Source organism: Plasmodium inui (assembly GCF_000524495.1).
Source record: "Plasmodium inui San Antonio 1 unplaced genomic scaffold supercont1.8, whole genome shotgun sequence".
Classification (NCBI taxonomy): Eukaryota; Apicomplexa; class Aconoidasida; order Haemosporida; family Plasmodiidae; genus Plasmodium; species Plasmodium inui.
In genome coordinates this window covers 492,323-512,683 of record NW_008481842.1, presented here as the reverse complement: position 1 = coordinate 512,683, position 20,361 = coordinate 492,323, and the positions used below count along the sequence as shown (strand labels likewise).

Below are 20,361 nucleotides of genomic sequence, written 5' to 3'. Positions count from 1 at the left end.
CAGATAACACGCATGTATATGGGTATTTGTTCCCTTTCATCGTAGTCACCAAACCATTCTGTTAGATGTCCAACGTAGGGTTGTAAAGCATGTACAAGCTGCACAACGCCTCCGGGAAGCTACTCAATATCGTCTATATTTAAAAACTTCTTCTCTGTGTGTATTTTATAAACGGGGTTGTACTGAACGATCAGGCATGTCATGTTATCGCATCCAATTCCATCGTTTTCTTTGTAATTGTTGGACAAGCAGTCATCACACAACTCCTCACAAATCTGGGAGAGTTTACTAAATTTTTCGAATTTTTTCCTTACGATAACTGGTGCGGAATCGAATTTTGTGTCGTCTTCATCATACTTATCCATTTCTAATCCATCATGGGTTCGCAGTGGACTGACGTTTTCTTCATCTTCGTCGTCGTCCTCGTCCTCCTCGTCCTCCTCCTCCTCCTCCTCCTCATCGTCTTCTTCTTCAGCGTCTTCCTCATTAGCATCTTTAGAAATGCTTCCTTCTTCCTTTGTCGTTTTTTTCTCACTATCATTTTCAACACCCTCATCGTTGCTATTGGTGCCCTTGGCACCCATTTTGTTGTGTTTCTTCTTACCTATGGGTAAGTCCCCTACCCCTCCTGCATTCTTCTTCTCCTTGCTTCCTTCATTTTTTTCGAACTCTTTCGATTTGTCCTTTTCATCATTGCCTATACTGTTAACAATATTCTCATTAGTCGTAATTGTCGTTGTGGCATTTTCATTAGTATTATCTGTGCTGTCAATTACGATCTCGTCACTTGTTGGTTCTTCGAATTTTTCAAGTCTTGTCTTTACAAACCCGACCACGTCTTGTCCATCCTTACAATCCCAAATTCCATCACAAGCAAGAAATAAAAATTCATCTTCCGGAGTTAAAGTAACACAAGTAACTTCCGGAAAGGCAGAAATTTTTTGATCCTTCTGAGGTAAAAATGGATCCCTTTTATAGTGCAGATCACCAATAGCTCTTGTCAAATTTAAATTTCCATCAACCCTACCATTGGAGATATATCCCCCTGCCTTCTTAATTCGGGCTTCTTCTTCCTGTAAATGTGGCTTATGGTCGGTGGACATACCTAACGAGTTTCCATTAAAACATACGATGGCTCTCGAATCTCCTGCATTGGCAACGATAAGGTACCCCTTCAGTATAACTGCTACTATTGCTGTCGATCCGCAACTATAAGCTATGTTATCTTCATAATCATTTGAGTAGTAATTTTCAAATAGACGTAACTCATCGGACGAATATAACCCATTGCAATCGTCTGCCTCGTTACTGGCGTCGTTGTTACTACTTATGTTGTTATCGATTACGTTTGTCACTGCCTCGTCGTAGGAAAATCCCTCTTCGCTGTTACTGCTTCCTTTTTCATATAACCTCAGTGCGTTTTCGTCAAACCCAGGCAAGTTCCCATTTGAGCCATTATTTTTTGCTTCTTTGGCTGCTGCCTCCTCCATGCACTTTAAGTTGTCATACGTCAGTTCGGCTTTGAGCACTGGTTCGCATGTGCTACCAGTACCGCCATCGCTGAGATCCTCCTCCTTGTTGCTCTCCTTTTCGCTGCTTGAGTACTCGTTATTCATGCCCTTCTTCAACCTCTTCGCATTCGTTTCCGCGGTTTCGCCGTTGTCGGCATGCTCATCGCCTTGTTCCTTATCATCGTCGTCTTTCACCTTGTCTTGATTTTCACTGCCACTGGCATTTGATACAGCCTTATTTGTCTCCATCTCACACGTACCCTCTGCCACATTTCCTTCCTTATTTTTCTCTTCTGCATCTGTTCTTTCTTCCGTACTTCCACTATTTTTCTCGTCATCGTCTTCCGTTTTTTCGTCCTTTTCGCCCTTTCCTACTTCACACTTGATTGCACCATTTTCTTCTCCATCGCTGGCAGTTAAACCTTCCGAATTTTCGTCGTCTTTCTTTAAAGTTTTATTCTTCCCATCTTGTGTGCTTCCACCGTCTTTGCAGCTCTCCTTCTTCACGGCATTCTTATTGGCTCTCTCGTCCTCCTTCGCAGTCTCCTTTTCCCGAGTTTCATCACCATCTTCGTCTTCGTCGTTGTTCTCCTCCTTAACTATACTATCCGTGCTGCTTAGCAAGTCGGCCGATTTGTCATTTTCCTCATTGGCTAGGGTGGTGGACGACTCTGCATTGTCTTCTTCTACTGGATTTCCGTCCTTATTATAAACAACCTGTAAGCACCTCTTCCCATCTTTCTCTACAGCTTTGATGCTGATATTTTTCGATATTATGTCGTTCAAAATGGAATACAAATAATTTTCCCTTGTGTCCGATTCTTCTTCATTTTCTTGTGTTGGTACGCTATATTTTTTTAATTTTTCTTGATTCTCTGTGAGGAGCATTTCTTCATCTAATTTCAGAAATGTCTTTTCAAGGGTTAATTTTATTAGTTTTAATTTATAATTTTTCGACTTGTTGAGATTCTTCTTGGTTAACTCCTCACTAGCTTCTTTTATGCATCTTAAAAAAATCCTTCGGAAATTATACGAAATCCATTTTGACACATTCGGTCCTCCATGTCCATCGAAAACGCCATAAATCGATACGTCCTCCTCTATTTCGTTCAGTTTCAGATTGCTATAGCAAATATGACTATCTTCCATGTTCTTCCTCCATCCTTGCATGCACGACAGTCCATATCTGCTTGGGTCTAGCTCTAAGTTTCCTCCGTCCAGAGATTCCTTATTCGTTTTAGGTGCCGACAAGTACGCTCCCATCTGTTGGAAGGTAGTAGAGCGGTCGATATGGGAGGCACGAACGGTAGAAAAAAAAGATTTATCACACCACTGCGTTAGAAGTGCTACGGGCGTGTCGCTCTTTCTCGTCTTCCCACTTACAATGGTAGAAGTGTGCCTGCCAAAGTACGCTCAGCTAAATATAAACCACACAAAGTGCAATTTGGATTAGTACGGAAACTTTCACTTATTATTTTTTCTCTCTCGAATAAACATACATAAGTTGTGCTTATGTGGTACATACGTTTATTACTGCTGTTTTGTAAAATTTTGCCCCTTGCAGGTGTATGCACTTTCTTATGATACACTTTGGTGGCGAAGTTATGGTGTCATTTCTTTTTTTTTTTGGGCTTGTTCGCGGGCATTTACCAATTTTTTCTTTGCGTGTAGCAGTTTTTTTTCCTTCTTTTTTTTTCTTAAATGTTTACACCCGCGTTTGGCGTAAAATGGTACATTTACGTGCACGCTATGCCGTGTGCTGCGGCAGGTGGTAATATCTTATATCTTCATTAACCGCCCTCTCTAGCTCAGTTCTTACACCATACTCATCTCATCACTCTTTCGCGACAGTACGGTAGCACTTTAGCTGTTCACATAAAACACATATGCAACACAGGGAACGCGAATGTATCTAGTGTAATGCTTAAAGAAAGTTATTTGTATTTTTTTTCTCTTTTTTTTTTTTTTCGTTTTACCTTTATGACCTTCCCCTTACAGCTTCAAAAAGATCTAGGTGACCATTTATCTCTTTCCTTGCAAAGCTGCTAAACCGTATAATAATCCCCAGTATGGAATATGAGAGCAATACTTAATGTTTGAAAAACAAAAAATGCTTCTCTCTCTTTTTGTACAAATATTATACTAATGAGAAAGGGAAAAAAAAAATTCATTAAAGATAGAGCTTCAATTGTAAAAACTACAAAATGGCATAAAAAAAAATATATATATATCAGAAATACACATGAAGCTGTAAATCCGCATGTATATTATATCCACATTGAGCACATAACGTGTATTGTTATATTATAATATGCATATAAAACCGCGAATGGTATATATGACACGCCTGTACCCTGTACCCACGTATGCTTATTACGTAAACATATGGGTTTGGTTCAAAAGCACGAACAGCATATGTCATGAATGCATATAGCCATCACATATCCACGTATACACGTGAAAATGTACATGCTGCCGTAAAAACACGTACACGATTTTTTAAAAAAAATGAAACCACCGAATATAACATGTTGGGCTGTTTGTATATGGGAGCAGAATTTACATTTCGTAACACATTAAATTATTTTATATGAAATTACACTTGGGATTTTTCGCAAAGCTTTTTCATAAGGCCATTTGGAGGTTTGCATAGATGGTTTTGAAAAAAAGAAATTGTGGCAACTGAAAGGGCTGTACCAACTGAGAAGGCTGTGCCAACTGAGAAGGCTTTGCCAAGGGCGAACTGCACAAAACTGAGAGGAAATAATTTTTCCCTTTCGCAATACGTTGCAAAAGAAACTCACCCATCGTTAAGCTGCGCACGTGTACATAGGAATTTCTCGTAACATTTTGTATGGCAGCGGATCCTGCTTGTACAATGTACCTTAAACGTACACGTGTATGCGTCGTCACCTTAAGAGTACAATGAAATGTATACATCTACGCAAAATGCATACGCACAGTAATGGCGTTTTAAATATTGTTGGAGGAATTTGAACAATTTCGTTATCACCTGTGTGTCAGAAAACGCAAAAAAAAAAAAAAAATTCTGCTTAAAAGGCTTCCTCAATAAACAGTGCTTAATGGAGTAATGGCTAGTATGCTGCCTCTGCCATATTTCGCGATCGCAAATGTTGTGTCACACCATTTTATAATGTAGCTTAAATACATGCATATGAAATGAACGAACGTAGAAGTTTGCTTCGAAATTACGTTAGCTGCAAAGTTGGCATCAACGTTGACGTTAGCACATAGTATAAACATGAACATACGCGCGAACCTAAGTATAAAATGTATCTACTTATCTTGCGAAAGGTTTTTTTTTTTTTTTTTTAAATACATACACGTCAAGCAAAATGGGATGAAATAATTCGAGTGACATTATCTTCAAACCAAGCAGTATTATTTTCAATGAAGCACTTTTTTTCTTTTTTTTGTTTTTTCTTTTTGACTGTAATTACAAGAACACATGCGTATGAGTAGCCTGTGCTTACTCGTATGCATACTGGGTAAAATGCGCAAAGATACTTTTTCACCACTGGCTGTAACACGTGGAAGTAAAAAGGGAAAAAGCGTGGTGACAAAAAATCTGCAGAATATTTCCTTGAGAAGTTTGACAAATATTTCGAGGTGTTCCCGTTTGAGGCGAGTACTTATACTGTCTAAAATTAGCACATTCTTTTGGCTTTAGTTATTTTCCAAATGAGTCGAAAAATTTGTACAACTCCGGCAGATGTCAATTTTGCCTAACCACTTATGGTATCCATTAACACATTAGAAAATTCGCTGCTATAAGAGCAATCGGCGCATGTGCACATATAGATATGTATATGCACGCGTAAACGGTGTGCGCCAAGCGGTTATTTCTTAAGAGCACGTTAACATCGTCTGATGGCAACGTAGTAGGTGGAAACGCTTCGTTCTATTTCCCTTAAAGGAGAAGTCGGTAACACACACCGGGTGCGAAAAATCACTTCGCCTCAAAAGGCAGAACCAATATTAATCACGAAAACGAAGCTTTCGAAATGAACTCCATTTTTAGGTGCGTTCCCATAGTATGTGTGCTTTTCAAATTAGGACAATCAAAAGGGTCCCAATGATCCAATTTCAAACAGGAGATGCAAGGATCAACAGAGGTCAACGGAATGTATAAATTCACGTCACATTTAAATGTGTGTTTTTTTTTTTTTTTCTGTAACTTTTCTTTGTACGAAACCACCATCTTTTACGTTAACATTTCGCATATGCAAAAGGGGGTAGTTGACTCATTAAATTTTTCTTTAAACCGATTGGAAGAGTGAAAAACCACGTTGCGTGAAAAGGCCTTCCAACCTCTTAATGACACGAAATTAAAGAATTACAAACGAGCAGCTCTTAATATCGCTTCTCACCCATGTAAGCATCTCCAAATGTTGGAAGATAACGCAATTTACACAGAATGAAATTGTTATAAAATTTGTTCACGTTATTTACACCGCTTTGTTCTTCCATTTTGATTATGCGAAAAAATAATGTTGCAATTTGTTCACCCCGTTCAGGCGTGGTACGGTGAAGTGAGCATATTGCGAAGCCAACTTGAGTGTACAATTATTTTTCTCTTTTTCTACCAACACGGGGAGGCCGTGTCGGAGCAACCAACACTATGTGTATATTTACCTTTCTCCTTATTTTTTTCCCGTTCCAGAAGAAAAAAATAGACCCTCATTACAGCCACGGGACTGGCGGATGCGGTTGAATGAAGCATTAAAATGTGGCTAAAAGTTTGTGCCAGCAATTCGTTTACATACTTCTGTTGGTATAATGGTGTGCACATTTGGTCCACACCAGTATTTAAGCAATGGGAGATGTTGTCCCTCTATTTTTGCCTCACCTTTAAGAACGTGCTTGGTTCAAAAGTGCCATGTGCACAATGGATGGTCGTACGTTCTGGTAAGCTCCGCTCGGGCATCCCATAGTTACATTTTTTGCCAAGACAGTGTGCTTTCGTTGTGGGAACGCCTATTTTGGTGGAACCCTCCCTAATCTGCCCACTTTCTGGTTTATGCCAAATGGCGAAATGGCGTGAATTTGCGTTTCACAAATTAAAGGCCTGACTTGTTCCGTTTCATCCTCAATTTTAAGCACAACGTGGTGAATAAGCGAGCACAGCTATTTCTCCATCCCCTCGTTTTTCTGTCCTTACAGGTCTCACTTTTAAACAAAATGACATAGGGCGATGTGCCTTCGTTGGACAAAATTTATTCAATCTTCATTTTACATTTTCTGATCGCATACGTACTGGCCAACGCATGAGCCTGTGTACAAACGTGGGAATATTTGCACCGTCTATTGCTACGTCAAATGTGGAGAAATCTCCCCCCTCTTATGTATACACATTTTCAGTGCACACAAATGTTACGTCATATGAGACTCGTGTTCCAATTTTCGATCTATTTTTCCCCATACCGTTTAAGGCGTTGAATAAAGCACATCATGCAGCTAAATGGAGTAGGGTTAACATAAGGAACTGCAGTAAATTTCAGAATAAAAGGGGCAAAGGAGTTCCTCCAAGAAGGTAATTCAATATATTGCTCCAGAAAAGAGCTTCCAAAGATTGCTCCAATAAGAACATTCCAAAGATTGCTCCAATAAAAAGCTTCCCCCAATTGCTTCAGGAATTCCCCAAACGAGGCCAAACGAGTGCCGAAAGGATGCTAAAAACTAAATAAAGTATCCAAATAAAAAACGTTAAAAACGTACATGTCGGTATGCCTTAGTCGCGAATAATTTCATAGCAAAAATATTTTTAATCATTTCGAGAATATCATTTGTTTACACTGAAGCAGTTCACACATTTGTTTAAGTTTTTAAAGTCTTTTCCCCTTTTCAGTTTTTGTTTATTTTTTATTTATTTTTTTTTATTATTTCATTCCAGGTATATGCACATTATACGCTATTTTTATGAGCACAGGTGTAAAGAGAATTTGGGTAATTGCCCCCTTATCTTCTAATTAAAGTTCCTCTTGTTAAACTTCTTTCGAGTTTTTTTTGCTTAGCAGGGATGTACACTTGGCGCGAACTTGGGGAAATTTTTGTGTAAATTTGTGCAATTTTCTGTGCATTTCTGCCCATTTGTGTACCTTTCTGCCCATGTGTGTACATTTTTGCCCATTTGTGTACATTTCTGCGCATTTCTGTACGCCTTGCTTGACACCCGTACAGACTTCTCACATGCTCAGATTGACTCGCACTTGCGGTAAGCGAGCTACCCGCGCGGAGACGCCAATGTGAATTATGCCATACTTCGTAGGTACATTTTTTAAGTACCATTAAATCGTGGGTGTGTTTTTTTTAAAATCTTCTGAAGCGGCGCATCCTGAGTTTCTACCTCGAACTGGACACTCCCTTGTAGGTATACGTTTGAACCCTACTCTGTGTCTGCGATTGTGTAATCCCATACAAACACAGAAGGTTGTTCTCTCTCGGGTCCGAATTTGCCATGTTTAAAATTCCCCCCATTGTGTGTAATTAAAATTTTCGTAAATACAAGCACGTACATCTTGGTGCGAGCCGTGGCGGCGCGAGTAGCGACTACCCTCGTAGCGGTTGCAAGCGCAGAGAATACTCGCGCCCCGTTTCCCTCTCGGCCCCAATTCGCGTTCCCGATATACCCTTTTCCTCATTTATGGTAACTTCTGCTGTGCGGCTTCTCCCCTTCCTTAACGCGCAAAGGGCGAAAATGTGCATCTATTCACGAGCTTTGAAAAGCATGCCAACATTAACGCAACTGAGGGAGATCAACTATGCCAACATATAAATAAACGAAAATGATGGAACGAAAAAAAATCCACGAGAAGACAAATAACGGGAACAAGGGAAAGTACCCTGGGAAGTTATTCGCAAATCATGCAAACATGAAGAATCAAAATGTGAACGAAAATAAGCAGCAAAATGATTTTACGACAGCGGAAGCAGCATGGATGGAAAAGAAGCAGAAGCTGTACAAAGACACAAATAATCAGCCCTTGTGGAATTTTAGAAAAATCCAAATCAACCCAACGGACACAGATGAATTGATTAGTTTCCCAACAAATCAAATATCCTCCAACAGGTATGGAACATATTCCTTCCTCTTTAAGAGTCTATATGAGCAATTCTTACGATTACCAAACATGTGGTTTCTGGTCATCTGCCTGCTAGAATTTATTCCCGCTTTTCAGAACCTGTCAAACTATATGTATTATACTAAGCAGCCTTCCATTTATTTGCTAGCCTTATTTGTATGCGTGTCTATTGTGAAAAATGTGTACGAAGATTCTCGGAGGTCAAACATAGACTCTCAGATCAATAACAGGCTGTGCCACGTTGTTGACGGTTCCAATAGTCAGCTAAAAGCAGTGAGGTGGATGGACCTAACGGTCGGTAGTATCATTCGTCTGATAGAAAATGAGCAAGTGCCTGCAGATATTCTCCTGCTAAGTTGCAACAACAATGAAGGGTTGGTCTACATAGAGACGTCGCTAATAAATGGGGAAACAAACTTAAACAAAAAATGTTGTGTTAACGAAACGAGGGATGAGACGTCTATCTATGGGATCTGTAACATAAGAGGAAGAATCATTTGTGAAAAGCCAAACAGCAACATGGAATCATTTAACGGGTCCCTAAAGTTAGACGCTCATCCTCGTGCTACCTCCCTATCAATTAACAACGTTGTCTTTAAGGGGTCCTACATAAAAAACACCGACTACATTTTCGGAGTCATCATTTACACAGGAACAGATACCAAAATTATGAAAAATATAATAAAGAGTGTATACAAATCTGGAAATGTGAACAGAGAATTAAATATATACACCATCTTGATGATCATATTTACCTTTATCTGTGTGTTCATATCAGTCTTGTGCAAATGGACAGAAGATGATAAGTTCAAAAACGGAACTCACTTTCTGCTAATTACAGTCAAGGATAATTTATTCGAATCTATCGTAAAGTACACCCTGCTCTATTCCAACATCATTCCTATTAGCATCCTCATAACGGTCGACTTAATTTCTATTTTGCAGAGTGTACTTATCGAAAATGATAATCGAATCAGTACCTTCGAAAATGAATTATCCGAACCGTCCATCATCGATAAAAGTGATGAACATGCTGATTTGAGAATTACAAAATCGTGTAACTTCTTTAGAAAATACACCTTCTTTTTGAATAATTTTACCAGAAGGAACTTTACCAAAAATAGATTTTCTTCAACCAACACAGAACCAAATTCGGAAAAGATGAAAAGCTCCATCAGTAAGTTTGATAAACTCAGGGCTTTAAAAAGTTACTTTAATAACAGAAGCAGCTTTATCAGCTCCAAGTCGCACATGAATACTTCTTATAATAGGAGCTCCCTGGCCGAGAGTGACAATGTACAGGGGAAAAAGGGAAACAGACAGAATCACTTCCTTGATAAGGTGAAGAATGCCTTTCTAAGAAAAGATAAACTCGTCAATTTTGAGGAGAATATGGTATCCAAGCACGGTGTACCCTACCATGGACAAGTGAAGAGCGGCTGCTCCTCTGCCGCGGCCTCTAACATGAAGGGTTCTCTGCGCGGCAAAATGGACGTAGAGATTAGCGGCCAGGTCGACGGAGAGTCTAACTGTCATGTCAGCAGCCACGCCGACAATTTCCTCAGTGATAACAAGGCAACTCGACTGAACACCGATGGTGCGGCGAGGAGATGGAGAAACCGACTACACGCCCTCCTCCCATTTTTTCGAAGACAAAAGAAGGCAAACAGAACAATTAATGCGGTAAAAAAAGTGGATAAAATGAAGAGCCCCAGTAAGTGCTACTTCCCCAAGGACCGCTCTACCCCCAAAGAGGATGAATACGGCTGGGGAATCTGTCTCAATTCTAATATGCATGGAGATTTAGGAAACGTCGATTTTATATTTACCGACAAAACGGGGACTTTGACGACCAATGACATGTCTTTCAACATGTGTTCCATTGGTGGTAGAACGTATGGAGAAAGGCGACAAAAAGGGAAGAAGCTAAAAACGGGGAAAGGAATGCCTTCCAATTGTAGTCGAACGGGATCCTCCCACAATGGTGATAATGATATAAAGAATAATAGCAGTAGCAATCGCTTCTTTAAAAAGCGAAACTCGGAAGACACGTTGGTAAAAAAAATTTCCTTCGCCACCAACATCTGCAATGAGTCATCGGATGAATGTGAACAAGCTTCCGAGGGGCACCGCAAAAAGAGGAATCATCTCCGTCTTCACCATGAACAATGGCGGGGGAACAACACAAGTGAGAACCAATCGGAGAATTCTCACACTCACGATGCTGATAATCCGAAGAAAGAAGAAAACATGTTTCCGAACTATAAATCCAGTTCCTTTTGGGATTACCAATCGAAGGGTATAGATCGAAAAAATTCTGGCAATTCTTTAAATAAATGTCCATCCTTGCAAAATTCTGCGACGTTATCCTCTTCCATATCGCCAATGTCTTCCTCCCGTTTTTCCGCCCCTTCATCTTCCCCCTGTTCATCGTCTTGCACATCTTCTTGCACATCATCGTGCTCATCTTCGGATTTGTCATCTGCTTCGTCCTATGGTTCTTATCTCTCCTCCTGCGGCGGCGTCCACAACAACGTCAATTCGTCCTTCTTGTGTTCCTCGTCCAACAAGGATCATCACGAAATGGCTAACGATTATGATAGCATCAGGAGTTACTCCGAATTGGGGCCGGAAAAAAACAACCACACACATCTGGAAGATGAAACTAAGGATGCTGCTACAGGGAGAAGGAGAGGAAGAGAGAAGTACTCCCACGAATGCGCACACGAAAATGCTGATCTGTCCCACTTCTTTGACCGAAATTATCAAACCTATTTAATGCAACATAAATTTTCGAGACCCCAAAGTTTTCGAATGAATATAAACACAGGATCTGTTAAAGCGAGGTGTGATTTTAATGACAAAAGAATTTACGAAGATCTGAATTCGAAGACATGGAGAGGCTACTACATTGATGAGTTCTTCAAATGTATAACTCTATGCCATACAGTAGTCCCTTTCATCCAATTCGATTATATCCGAAATAAAAACTTAACTCATTTTCCGTCGCGGAGCTCCAAGGGAGTTTCCCAATATATAGAAAAGTACATCAATCATCCGAAGCAACAGTCAAACGATATTGTCAAGACGAGCAATGAACTCAATTTACAAACGTCCATGGAGTATGACGGCGTGCAGGAGGCAGAAGACGAAGAAGAAGAACATCGGGAAGTAAATAAATTTGGGGATAGACAAACAAAATGGATCAGCGAAATCGGAGGCACTGCCAAGAATGCAAAAAAGAAAAATGAAACCAACGTATACAATTACAACAGCTTGAATAATTTGAGACATAATCATGAAAAACAAAACAAGATAAAATTTAAATTCCTTTTTAATAAAAAATTTAGGAAGAAAAAAAAAAGTTACACTTCTTTCTCCAGCTTAGAGATTTACAAAGGCACAGAAAAAAAACACACAAGCAGATGGAACATTTATTTGAGTATGAAAAAGAAGAAGAATTTGTTTTCCAATGAGAAGAACAATAAAAAGAGTGAAAGCGCTTACATGTCCAAGAGGATTAGCGCAGTTTCGTTTAAGCAGATATCGAAGGAGAAGTCGTCTTCCCTGAACAGCTATGGGAGTCATCGCCATAGTGAAGGTGGACCTGCTGGAGTGGAAAGAAAATACAAAGCCAAGTCGCGAAACTTGGATGAAAAGATCTTCGAATTAGCGTCCCTCGTTAACGAGAAGGGTTCCCGCATCAACATGGCAAATAACATCCCAAATAACATGGCAAATAGCTGCCCAAATAACCGAGCGAATGTTCCGCCCTCAGTGTATGATGACGAAGGAACCCCCAAAAAGACGGAGGAGCGCAATGCTATACAGGACTCCGATTTTGACCTAGACAAATGTAGAGAGCCCCGAATGACGGATAACTATACCTCCGAGTCAAATGTCTACTTGGATGCCATCAAATATCAGTCCAGCTGCCTCGATGAGGAATGCCTGATTTACACCTCCAACTATCTTGGATACCGACTTATACTGAGAAACAAGAACACCATGTGCGTCGAAATAGATGGGAACCTGCACAAGTGGAACATCATCGGGATTAATGAATTCACGAACAAGAGGGGACGAATGTCTGTTGTCGTCAAGCCCGAGTTTATGCAGTCTGGCTCCATTCTCTATGTGAAGGGATCCGACACGTCCATCCTGTCCCTGCTCAATTTGAAGTATAGCAGATTTTTGGAAAGGGGAGAAAAACGAAGGAGACGGAAGAGAAAGGCACACAAGGAGAGGGGGCGCGACACAACCAGTCCGACGGGGCTGTCCAGCAGCAGGGAAAGGCATCCCAGGAAAACCGACAAATTGGACGCGACCCAGGGGAAGAGCTCCGCCAGTGGGATTAACACGGACGATGAATGCCACCAGTGTGAAGATCATTCCCACCATGCCGAATGTCCCCATCATGGAACAGATACGCATCTCGATGCGGACTCCAACGCGAGGAGCGAAAGTTCCCGGTTCGCGAAGCGGTACCGGCAGCTAGAAAAGCAGCTTCGCCGCTTCTCCGTCAGGGGGCTAAGAACCATGGTGTTTGCCTTTAAATATCTAAACGAAGAAGAAACGGTGAAGTATAAAAAGATGTACGACGATGCGTTCGTGTCGATATACAACAAAGAGGAGAAACTAGAGAAGGTGGCCGAAGCAGTGGAGACAGAGTTAACCTACTTAGGCATCACCGGGGTTAAAGATAGGTTACAAAAAAAGGTATCCAAAACCATTGAAATCTTGGGTCAGTCGGGGATCCGAATATGGATGCTAACAGGAGACAATGTAGAGTACTCATTACACATTTCCTTCTTGTGTAAATTTTTAAATTCACACACGAAGATATTTCACGCCATGTTGGAAAATACTAATTGTAGGAAATTAAAACGAGAAGGAAAAGCGTTGTATGAGTTGTTCCAATTAGAGAAGGAAGAAAAAAAGAGTCATGAAAAATTGTGTCTACTAATCAATGGAAAGAATTTACAAACCTTTCTAAACCATAGTGATTTACAAACCCATTTTCTAAACATGGCATGTAGTTCCGATGTCGTGATAGCCTCTAGAATAACTGCAAAGCAGAAAGCATTCATTGTACAGTTGATAAAGCATAGACTGACTCCAACCCCGAACACATTAGCCATTGGAGATGGAGCTAACGATATAGCGATGCTGCAGGAAGCAAATATAGGAGTGAGTATCATGACCCCTGAATGTATAATTTCTTCTGGCTATTCAGATTATTGTATACAGAATTTCTGTTGTCTTCGCAAGTTACTATTTATATATGGCTCGAAGCATTTATACACCATCAGCATTATTCTGTACTGGAATTTTTTTAAAAACATTGTCCTAATATTGCCCGTTTTTTTTTATCAAGCATATGCATCATGGAGTTGTGTAAAGATATACCCAGAATTGCTATACACCTTTTTCAACATCTTCTGGATTTTTATCCCTGTAATTTATTACGCGTTCTTGCAGCACAATTTGAATTATGACGTACTGTATAACATTCCTTTATTTTATGCCCTCAGTAGAAGGAAGTACAATATGAGTACGCTGAAATTTTTCCCTTGGATTGTCGAAGGCATTTTTTACTCTGTTATTGTGTTTTTTTTTGCGTACACAGCACTTCGGGAGAATTCTCACTTGAGTAATGGGGAGGTAGTTACCATTAGCACCTTTGGCAATATTTGTTTTCTTGGTTGCTTTTTAATTTCGATTGTTCGTCTTTTTCTGGAAGGATCTCTATGGTCGCCATCCATATTGATTACCTGTCTGGGTTTCTTCCTTTTTGTCTTTTTCCCCTCTATTTTGTTTATATTATTTGCCTACATTTCTAATGACTACATAAGGGAGGTCTTCAGGCAGACCTTCATGTGGGCTCCTCTCTACATTCTCTTAACCCTGTGGTTTACTACCTGCATCATCTGCTATATATTTATTAATTTTGTAAAAGCTGTCATGTTCCCAAATATTTACAGCGTTGTCAACCATTGGCTCTTCGAGCAGTACAAGGAGAAGCACAGTAAGTACAAGTACGTCCACTTCCTATCGGGGAAGAAAAAATTCATAAACTTGAAAAAAATCGGAAGAAAATTTAAGCACAGATTTAGCGAAACCGTCCACAAGACATACAAATTTAACCCGACCATGAAGCGCTCAAAGAAGGACCAGGACTACACAACGAACGAAAAGAAATGCCTAGCTAAAGAGCGCAACCTCGAGAGCTCCTACTCCAAAGGGTTCAACAAAGACGCGAATTCAAAATTTGTCCAAGGCGTCTTTGATGGAGATGTCTGCCTCGGCTGCAATGATGATACCCAGTTCGATGAGGAGAAAACTTATGGCATCCCCAGAGTCACCTTGCGCCAGCAGCCTGTCCACGGGATGGAAAATTTAAGTCACTCAGAGGATGGAAGTGACAAGTGGGATGCACAAGGAGACACCACAAAGAAGAAGAAGCCCGTTGGACGTAAAAAGACGAGATGGGGCAATCCAAACGGCGGAAATGAAAACGAGGGGAGGCAGGAAAAAAAAGCGGGGAGACCAACAGAGCAAAGTAATAAATCCCGTTTGGAGAACAAACACAGAAAGGAACATCGAAAAGGTGATGATCTGCCTAAAAATGACACGGAACAGAATAGGGACACCGCGCCATCCAACAAGGAAGTAGCGATGAAAGCGCGAAAGGGAAAAGTTGCAGCAGATGAGGAGGTGGAACTAACACCATTGAAGAAAAAAGCAGCTAATCGTGTGACTGCCGGGGGGGGAAAAAATGGGGCAGCAAATTGCGAGACAGCAAATCGCGAGACAGCGAATGGGGAGACAGCGAATGGCGAAATGCCCAATGCCGAAATACCCAATGCTGGGGATGACCGAGAAAACCGCATCGACTCAGCGTATTGGTCAGAGGCCGAGTCGTCCATCGCTAGAATTGATGAATCCCTGATGGTTGAAATGAGAAATTGCCTAAACCCGTTAAAGAACACCTTTCTAGTGGATTTGCTACCCCAAGGAAAGCGCTTCCGAATTAATGAGGAACACATATTTTTTAAAAACAACGAAAAGATGGAACACATTCCAGAACCCCTAGATGTGAACAAGAGGAACTATCACATTATACAAAATAAGGCGGAGTTTTACGACAACGAATCCACGTCGGACTTCTCTTACACAAGTACAGACAGTCTGAATGACAACAATGGGAAAAAGAAGAAGAAAAAAGAAGACGCACAAAAAGAAATTGTAAAAGTTAGCAACCTGATTAACAGATTTACGTTAGCATTTAAGGACATGCAACTGGAGTCAGGGTTTCAGATTCATAAGAAGAATAAATTTTACAAAATTTTCACCCCTTGGTACAGATTCATTTTTATCCTCCTAGGTCTCTTTTTTCTGTACATCTGGAAGTTAGAGTCGTCACTGAGGAAATACTGGAACATATCATCAAATGCTTCCACCGATTTGTTCATTCTTATTTTGTCCTTACTACTAGAATTAGTCCTCATAGCAGCAACCGTTACGACGTTTTTCCAAAATATATTCATCGAGAATTTCAACAAAATTATCAGTGCTGTCGTGATATTGATCATAACTCATCATGTAGTTACTTACTCCATTACGCACGTCGATGGAGTTTTCCAAGCGGTCCTTTTCCCTCTCTACACATTTGTCATTTTGAAATTGCCTTTTGTTAATGCGGTGTTGTGTAACATCATTTTTTTAAGTCTGTTCATCATCAGATTTAAAGGAGATCACTTCTTAGACAAAAAAGGATTAGCACATTACATTCCTTTATTTATCGGGGTCGATGTGTTTGTAGGTTTTGTCGGGTACCGCTTGGAATATAATCAGAGAAAAAATTTCCTCCTAGAGTATTCAGTGGAGTCGTCCAGACGAAAACAAAGAGAAATATTAAACACCATGCTTCCCCCTTTTGTTGTTGATGAGATGATTTACTCTGAACTGAATGAAGAAGGCATTCCCATTTCGTTAAAAGCAGAAGATATAGAAACCGTTACCATAATTTTTTGCGACATTTATGACTTTCAAAATATCGTTGCCAGTATTGAACCTACCAGGCTGGTCGAAGTCCTGGACAGACTATTCCTCTGCTTCGACAAATGCACAGAACAGTTTAACTGCACCAAAATTGAAACCGTCTTCGAAACGTACCTTGCTGCATGCGGGTTGGTAAAGAAGGAGGGAAGTGAGTCCAAAGAGAATACGGCTCAACAGGATGCCCACGATTCCATAGACTTTGCATTGTCAATTCTGCAGGTTAGCAGCCACATCAAGTACGAGAAGACGAAGAATATGTTCAAAGGGGGAGACTCGTTCGGCAGTGGGGCGGAGGCCATCGAGGAGGGGGCAGCGGAAAAGAACGCATTCGCAGCCGAAAACGCAACAACAACCGCAAGCGCAAACGGAAACGCTACCGCAACCTCAAGCGCAGCTAACTGTGGCACCGCCGCGGAGAGAGGCCCTACTCGAATCAGAGTCAAGATAGGAATAAACTCCGGCAGAATCATCGCAGGTGTGGTGGGGTCGAAGAAGCCGCAGTACGCCCTGTTCGGAGACACAGTCAACACGGCATCTAGGATGAAGACGACCGGGAAGCCAGACTACATACACATATCCGAAGCAACGTACGATTTGGTAAAGGATGACAAAACGTTGATATATGAGAAGAAGGAAACAGAAATTAAAGGAAAAGGAACGATGACGACGTACCTCCTAACATCTGTCATCGGGTTGAACTATCCATTTTTAGACGAACCCATAGACGGAAAGGCTAATTTCATATCGGATTTCCACCTAGACAGTAATGACCCAAGTAACAACATAAACCTCGACCAAACACACAACATCTTAGGTCTCTACTCAAACAGAGTTAATCAAAATAATGAGTATTACATAAATGACACCATATATAATGACGAGTACAGCTTTAACGAATCAGATAATGACACAAACAGGGATTATGTCAATTTGAAAGAGCTGTCTGTTCAGGACTTTTTTCCAAATGAGTACATTAGAGATGTCAATACCCATTTCTACGAAATTATTAAACTGAGGAATTTAAAAATAGGCACAGCTGTAGGGCATCAGCTGAAACAGAAGGATGTACTCAACATGACCTTTTTAAATAATGGACTGAACAATGACACCACGACAAATTTCAACGCCTACATTGAAAGTAATAACAATTTCGAGGAGATAAAAGAACTCGATGTAGGGATGAACAGACTGTCGCTCAGTGACTCCCTATATTGCTTAAATGAGAACTTGATAAAAAAGGATTCAGAAAATGACAACCTTCACCACAGGGGGAAACTTCCCACGCAGGAAATAATTGACCAGCATACTAAACAAAGCATACAAAATTTTGCCCATTCTAATAGAGACCTCTTGGACAAAAATGAAGATGATAACAAGGACATGCAGTTGTGCACACGAAAATGCAACGTGTGTGGTGAGAACTTCTGCACTCCAAATGATTGTATCAATTATGATCATGCGAATCATGTGTCGTATCATAAAATGTTGAGTAACATAAGGAGGAATTATCTCAAGAATATTAGGAAGGACGCGAAAAAAGATGCAGACAGGAAGGAAGAACTGGATGGACGGGGGTCCAAGAGGGGTGTTCTACTGCCCAGCTATGTCGCTTCGTTCTCATCGAAGCTGTTTTCCATTTTTGGATGGCGAAAACGGAACGAACGTCGCAACGCGGAGGGGGAAGTGCACCATCCGGACATTCCCTCCCAGATGGGATGCACACAGGGACAATCTCAACCGGATGATCCGAAAAGCAGCGCAAAAAAGCAAACCTCCCCTCTGAGGGAAAAACCGGAGAAGAGTCCTCGCCCGATCGAAAAGGAGGACAAATCCAAACGAGTAATACTGCTCAACAGCGAGTGGATCTTCCTCAAATTTAGTGACAAAAATTTGGAGGCAAAATACAGGGCCCACTTCTACAGCAATAAATCGAACATCAACTCGATCGAACAGGCTCTAATCATATTCCTAGTTACCTTCGTCATGCAAACCTTAATTTCGAGCACCGTGCCCATCGTCTTCGTGGACCACAAGTTTGCAACGCAGACGTTAGAAGTGAACTACTTTGCCTACTGGTCCGTTCGTTCTCTCTACACGTACCTTGGCTTTATCCTTTGGCTACTTTTTCACTACAGAACGAAGCCTGAAGTGTCTTCCCTGCTAAACATAAAGTGGATGATATTTTTCCTCAATTTATTATTCATATCTGCCGCTTGCGTTTTTTCCATTTCGTACTTATGGGCCATTTCCGAGATAGACCAGACAACTTCATACACCATATGGATGACAAATGATACGATAGAGTTTTTTTTTTACCTAGTTATATTGCACCATAACACGGGCATGCTATTCCAGACATGCATCCTGGTCGACCTATTATTCATTACCATGTCTTTAACCTTCATATCAACAAGCGTGGTGAAGACAATCACTACGGACTCCACGGTAATGTTGATTCCCTGGTATGTAACCTTCAATTTGATATCTACCTACTGCAAAGAATCCATAGATCGGAGGACCTTCTACGCACATGAAAGTGCCAAGAAGACAGAAAACAGAGCAACAGAGCTTCTTAACGATATGCTTCCAAAACACGTGTTGGAAGAGTTCCAACAGGATAGACTTAAACTTGCATACACACATGACCGATTAACTTTTCTCTTTGCGGACATTTGTGGATTTACTTCTTGGGCCAATGGAGTTGACGCATCTGAAGTGTTGACATTACTACAGAAATTATTTGCCAAGTTTGACAACGACAGCACTAAATATGGCCTATACAAATTATGCACCATCGGGGATGCATACGTCGCTATAAGTGAGCCAGTCACAGAAGATAACCAAGATTATGATCCTGTTGATGGGACGGAGAGGGTACTGGAAATGGCATATTCGATGATCCGCATTATAAAAGAAATAAGAGAAAAATTATGTATCCCTAATTTGAATATGCGCATTGGATTACATTATGGGTCATGTGTCGGAGGAGTTATCGGATCTGGACGACTACGATATGACCTATGGGGAATTGATGTCCTTACTGGGAATCTCATGGAGAGTAACGGAGTCCCTGGGAAGGTTAACGTCTCCGAAACGCTTAAGAATTTTCTCCTACAACAGTTTAAAAATAGGTTCATATTTAAACCGCATGCTACCGTTCGGGTCATCTATAAGGACGTAAAATCTTTTATCATAACGGATAAGAAAGAAATCGATGCGATGAATAACTCCAAGAATTTACACAACCGGGGATATTTACTCAACCGGAAAATGCGCAGAAAGAATCAGTCGGATGTTGACTTTCTATTTGATGGCAAGAGGCTTGGCACCTTCACTCACACCATGTGCAACTCGAATTTCTTTGATTATAGCCAGGCGCCCAACAGGGATTTGTATTACATCAATGTGAACGATGAGGAGTCCAATTTGTAGGCGCCTCCTTCGGCGAAGCTTTGTTAGCAGAGCTGGGGGCGTTCCAAAAGTGGTGCAAACATGCACACACGCACACATACATAAACACAAATACATATGCACCTGTTTGTGTCCCCTTTTTTTGTGTTGTACCTATCTGCGCATTTCCATAATGGACACGTCTTTGCAAACATTTCGTAACTGATTAATCTCACATAATTGACTCAAACTGTCCCTTTCTCTGCCGTTACCAAATCGATGCACTTTTTCGA

General features: G+C 40.8%; 2 protein-coding genes across 2 annotated transcripts; one reads left to right on the top strand and one right to left on the bottom strand.

Annotated features, from left to right (window-relative positions):
• Window positions 1-119: 119 nt before the first annotated feature.
• On the bottom strand, window positions 120-2,774 carry C922_02385 (protein phosphatase; the record flags this gene model as incomplete). Its single annotated transcript, XM_008817984.1, has 1 exon — window positions 120-2,774. One exon carries the CDS (start codon window positions 2,772-2,774, stop codon window positions 120-122), a length of 2,655 nt encoding a protein of 884 aa, XP_008816206.1.
• A 5,543-nt stretch (window positions 2,775-8,317) lies between these two features.
• On the top strand, window positions 8,318-20,110 carry C922_02384 (guanylate cyclase, other; the record flags this gene model as incomplete). Its single annotated transcript, XM_008817983.1, has 1 exon — window positions 8,318-20,110. One exon carries the CDS (start codon window positions 8,318-8,320, stop codon window positions 20,108-20,110), a length of 11,793 nt encoding a protein of 3,930 aa, XP_008816205.1.
• Window positions 20,111-20,361: the final 251 nt, after the last annotated feature.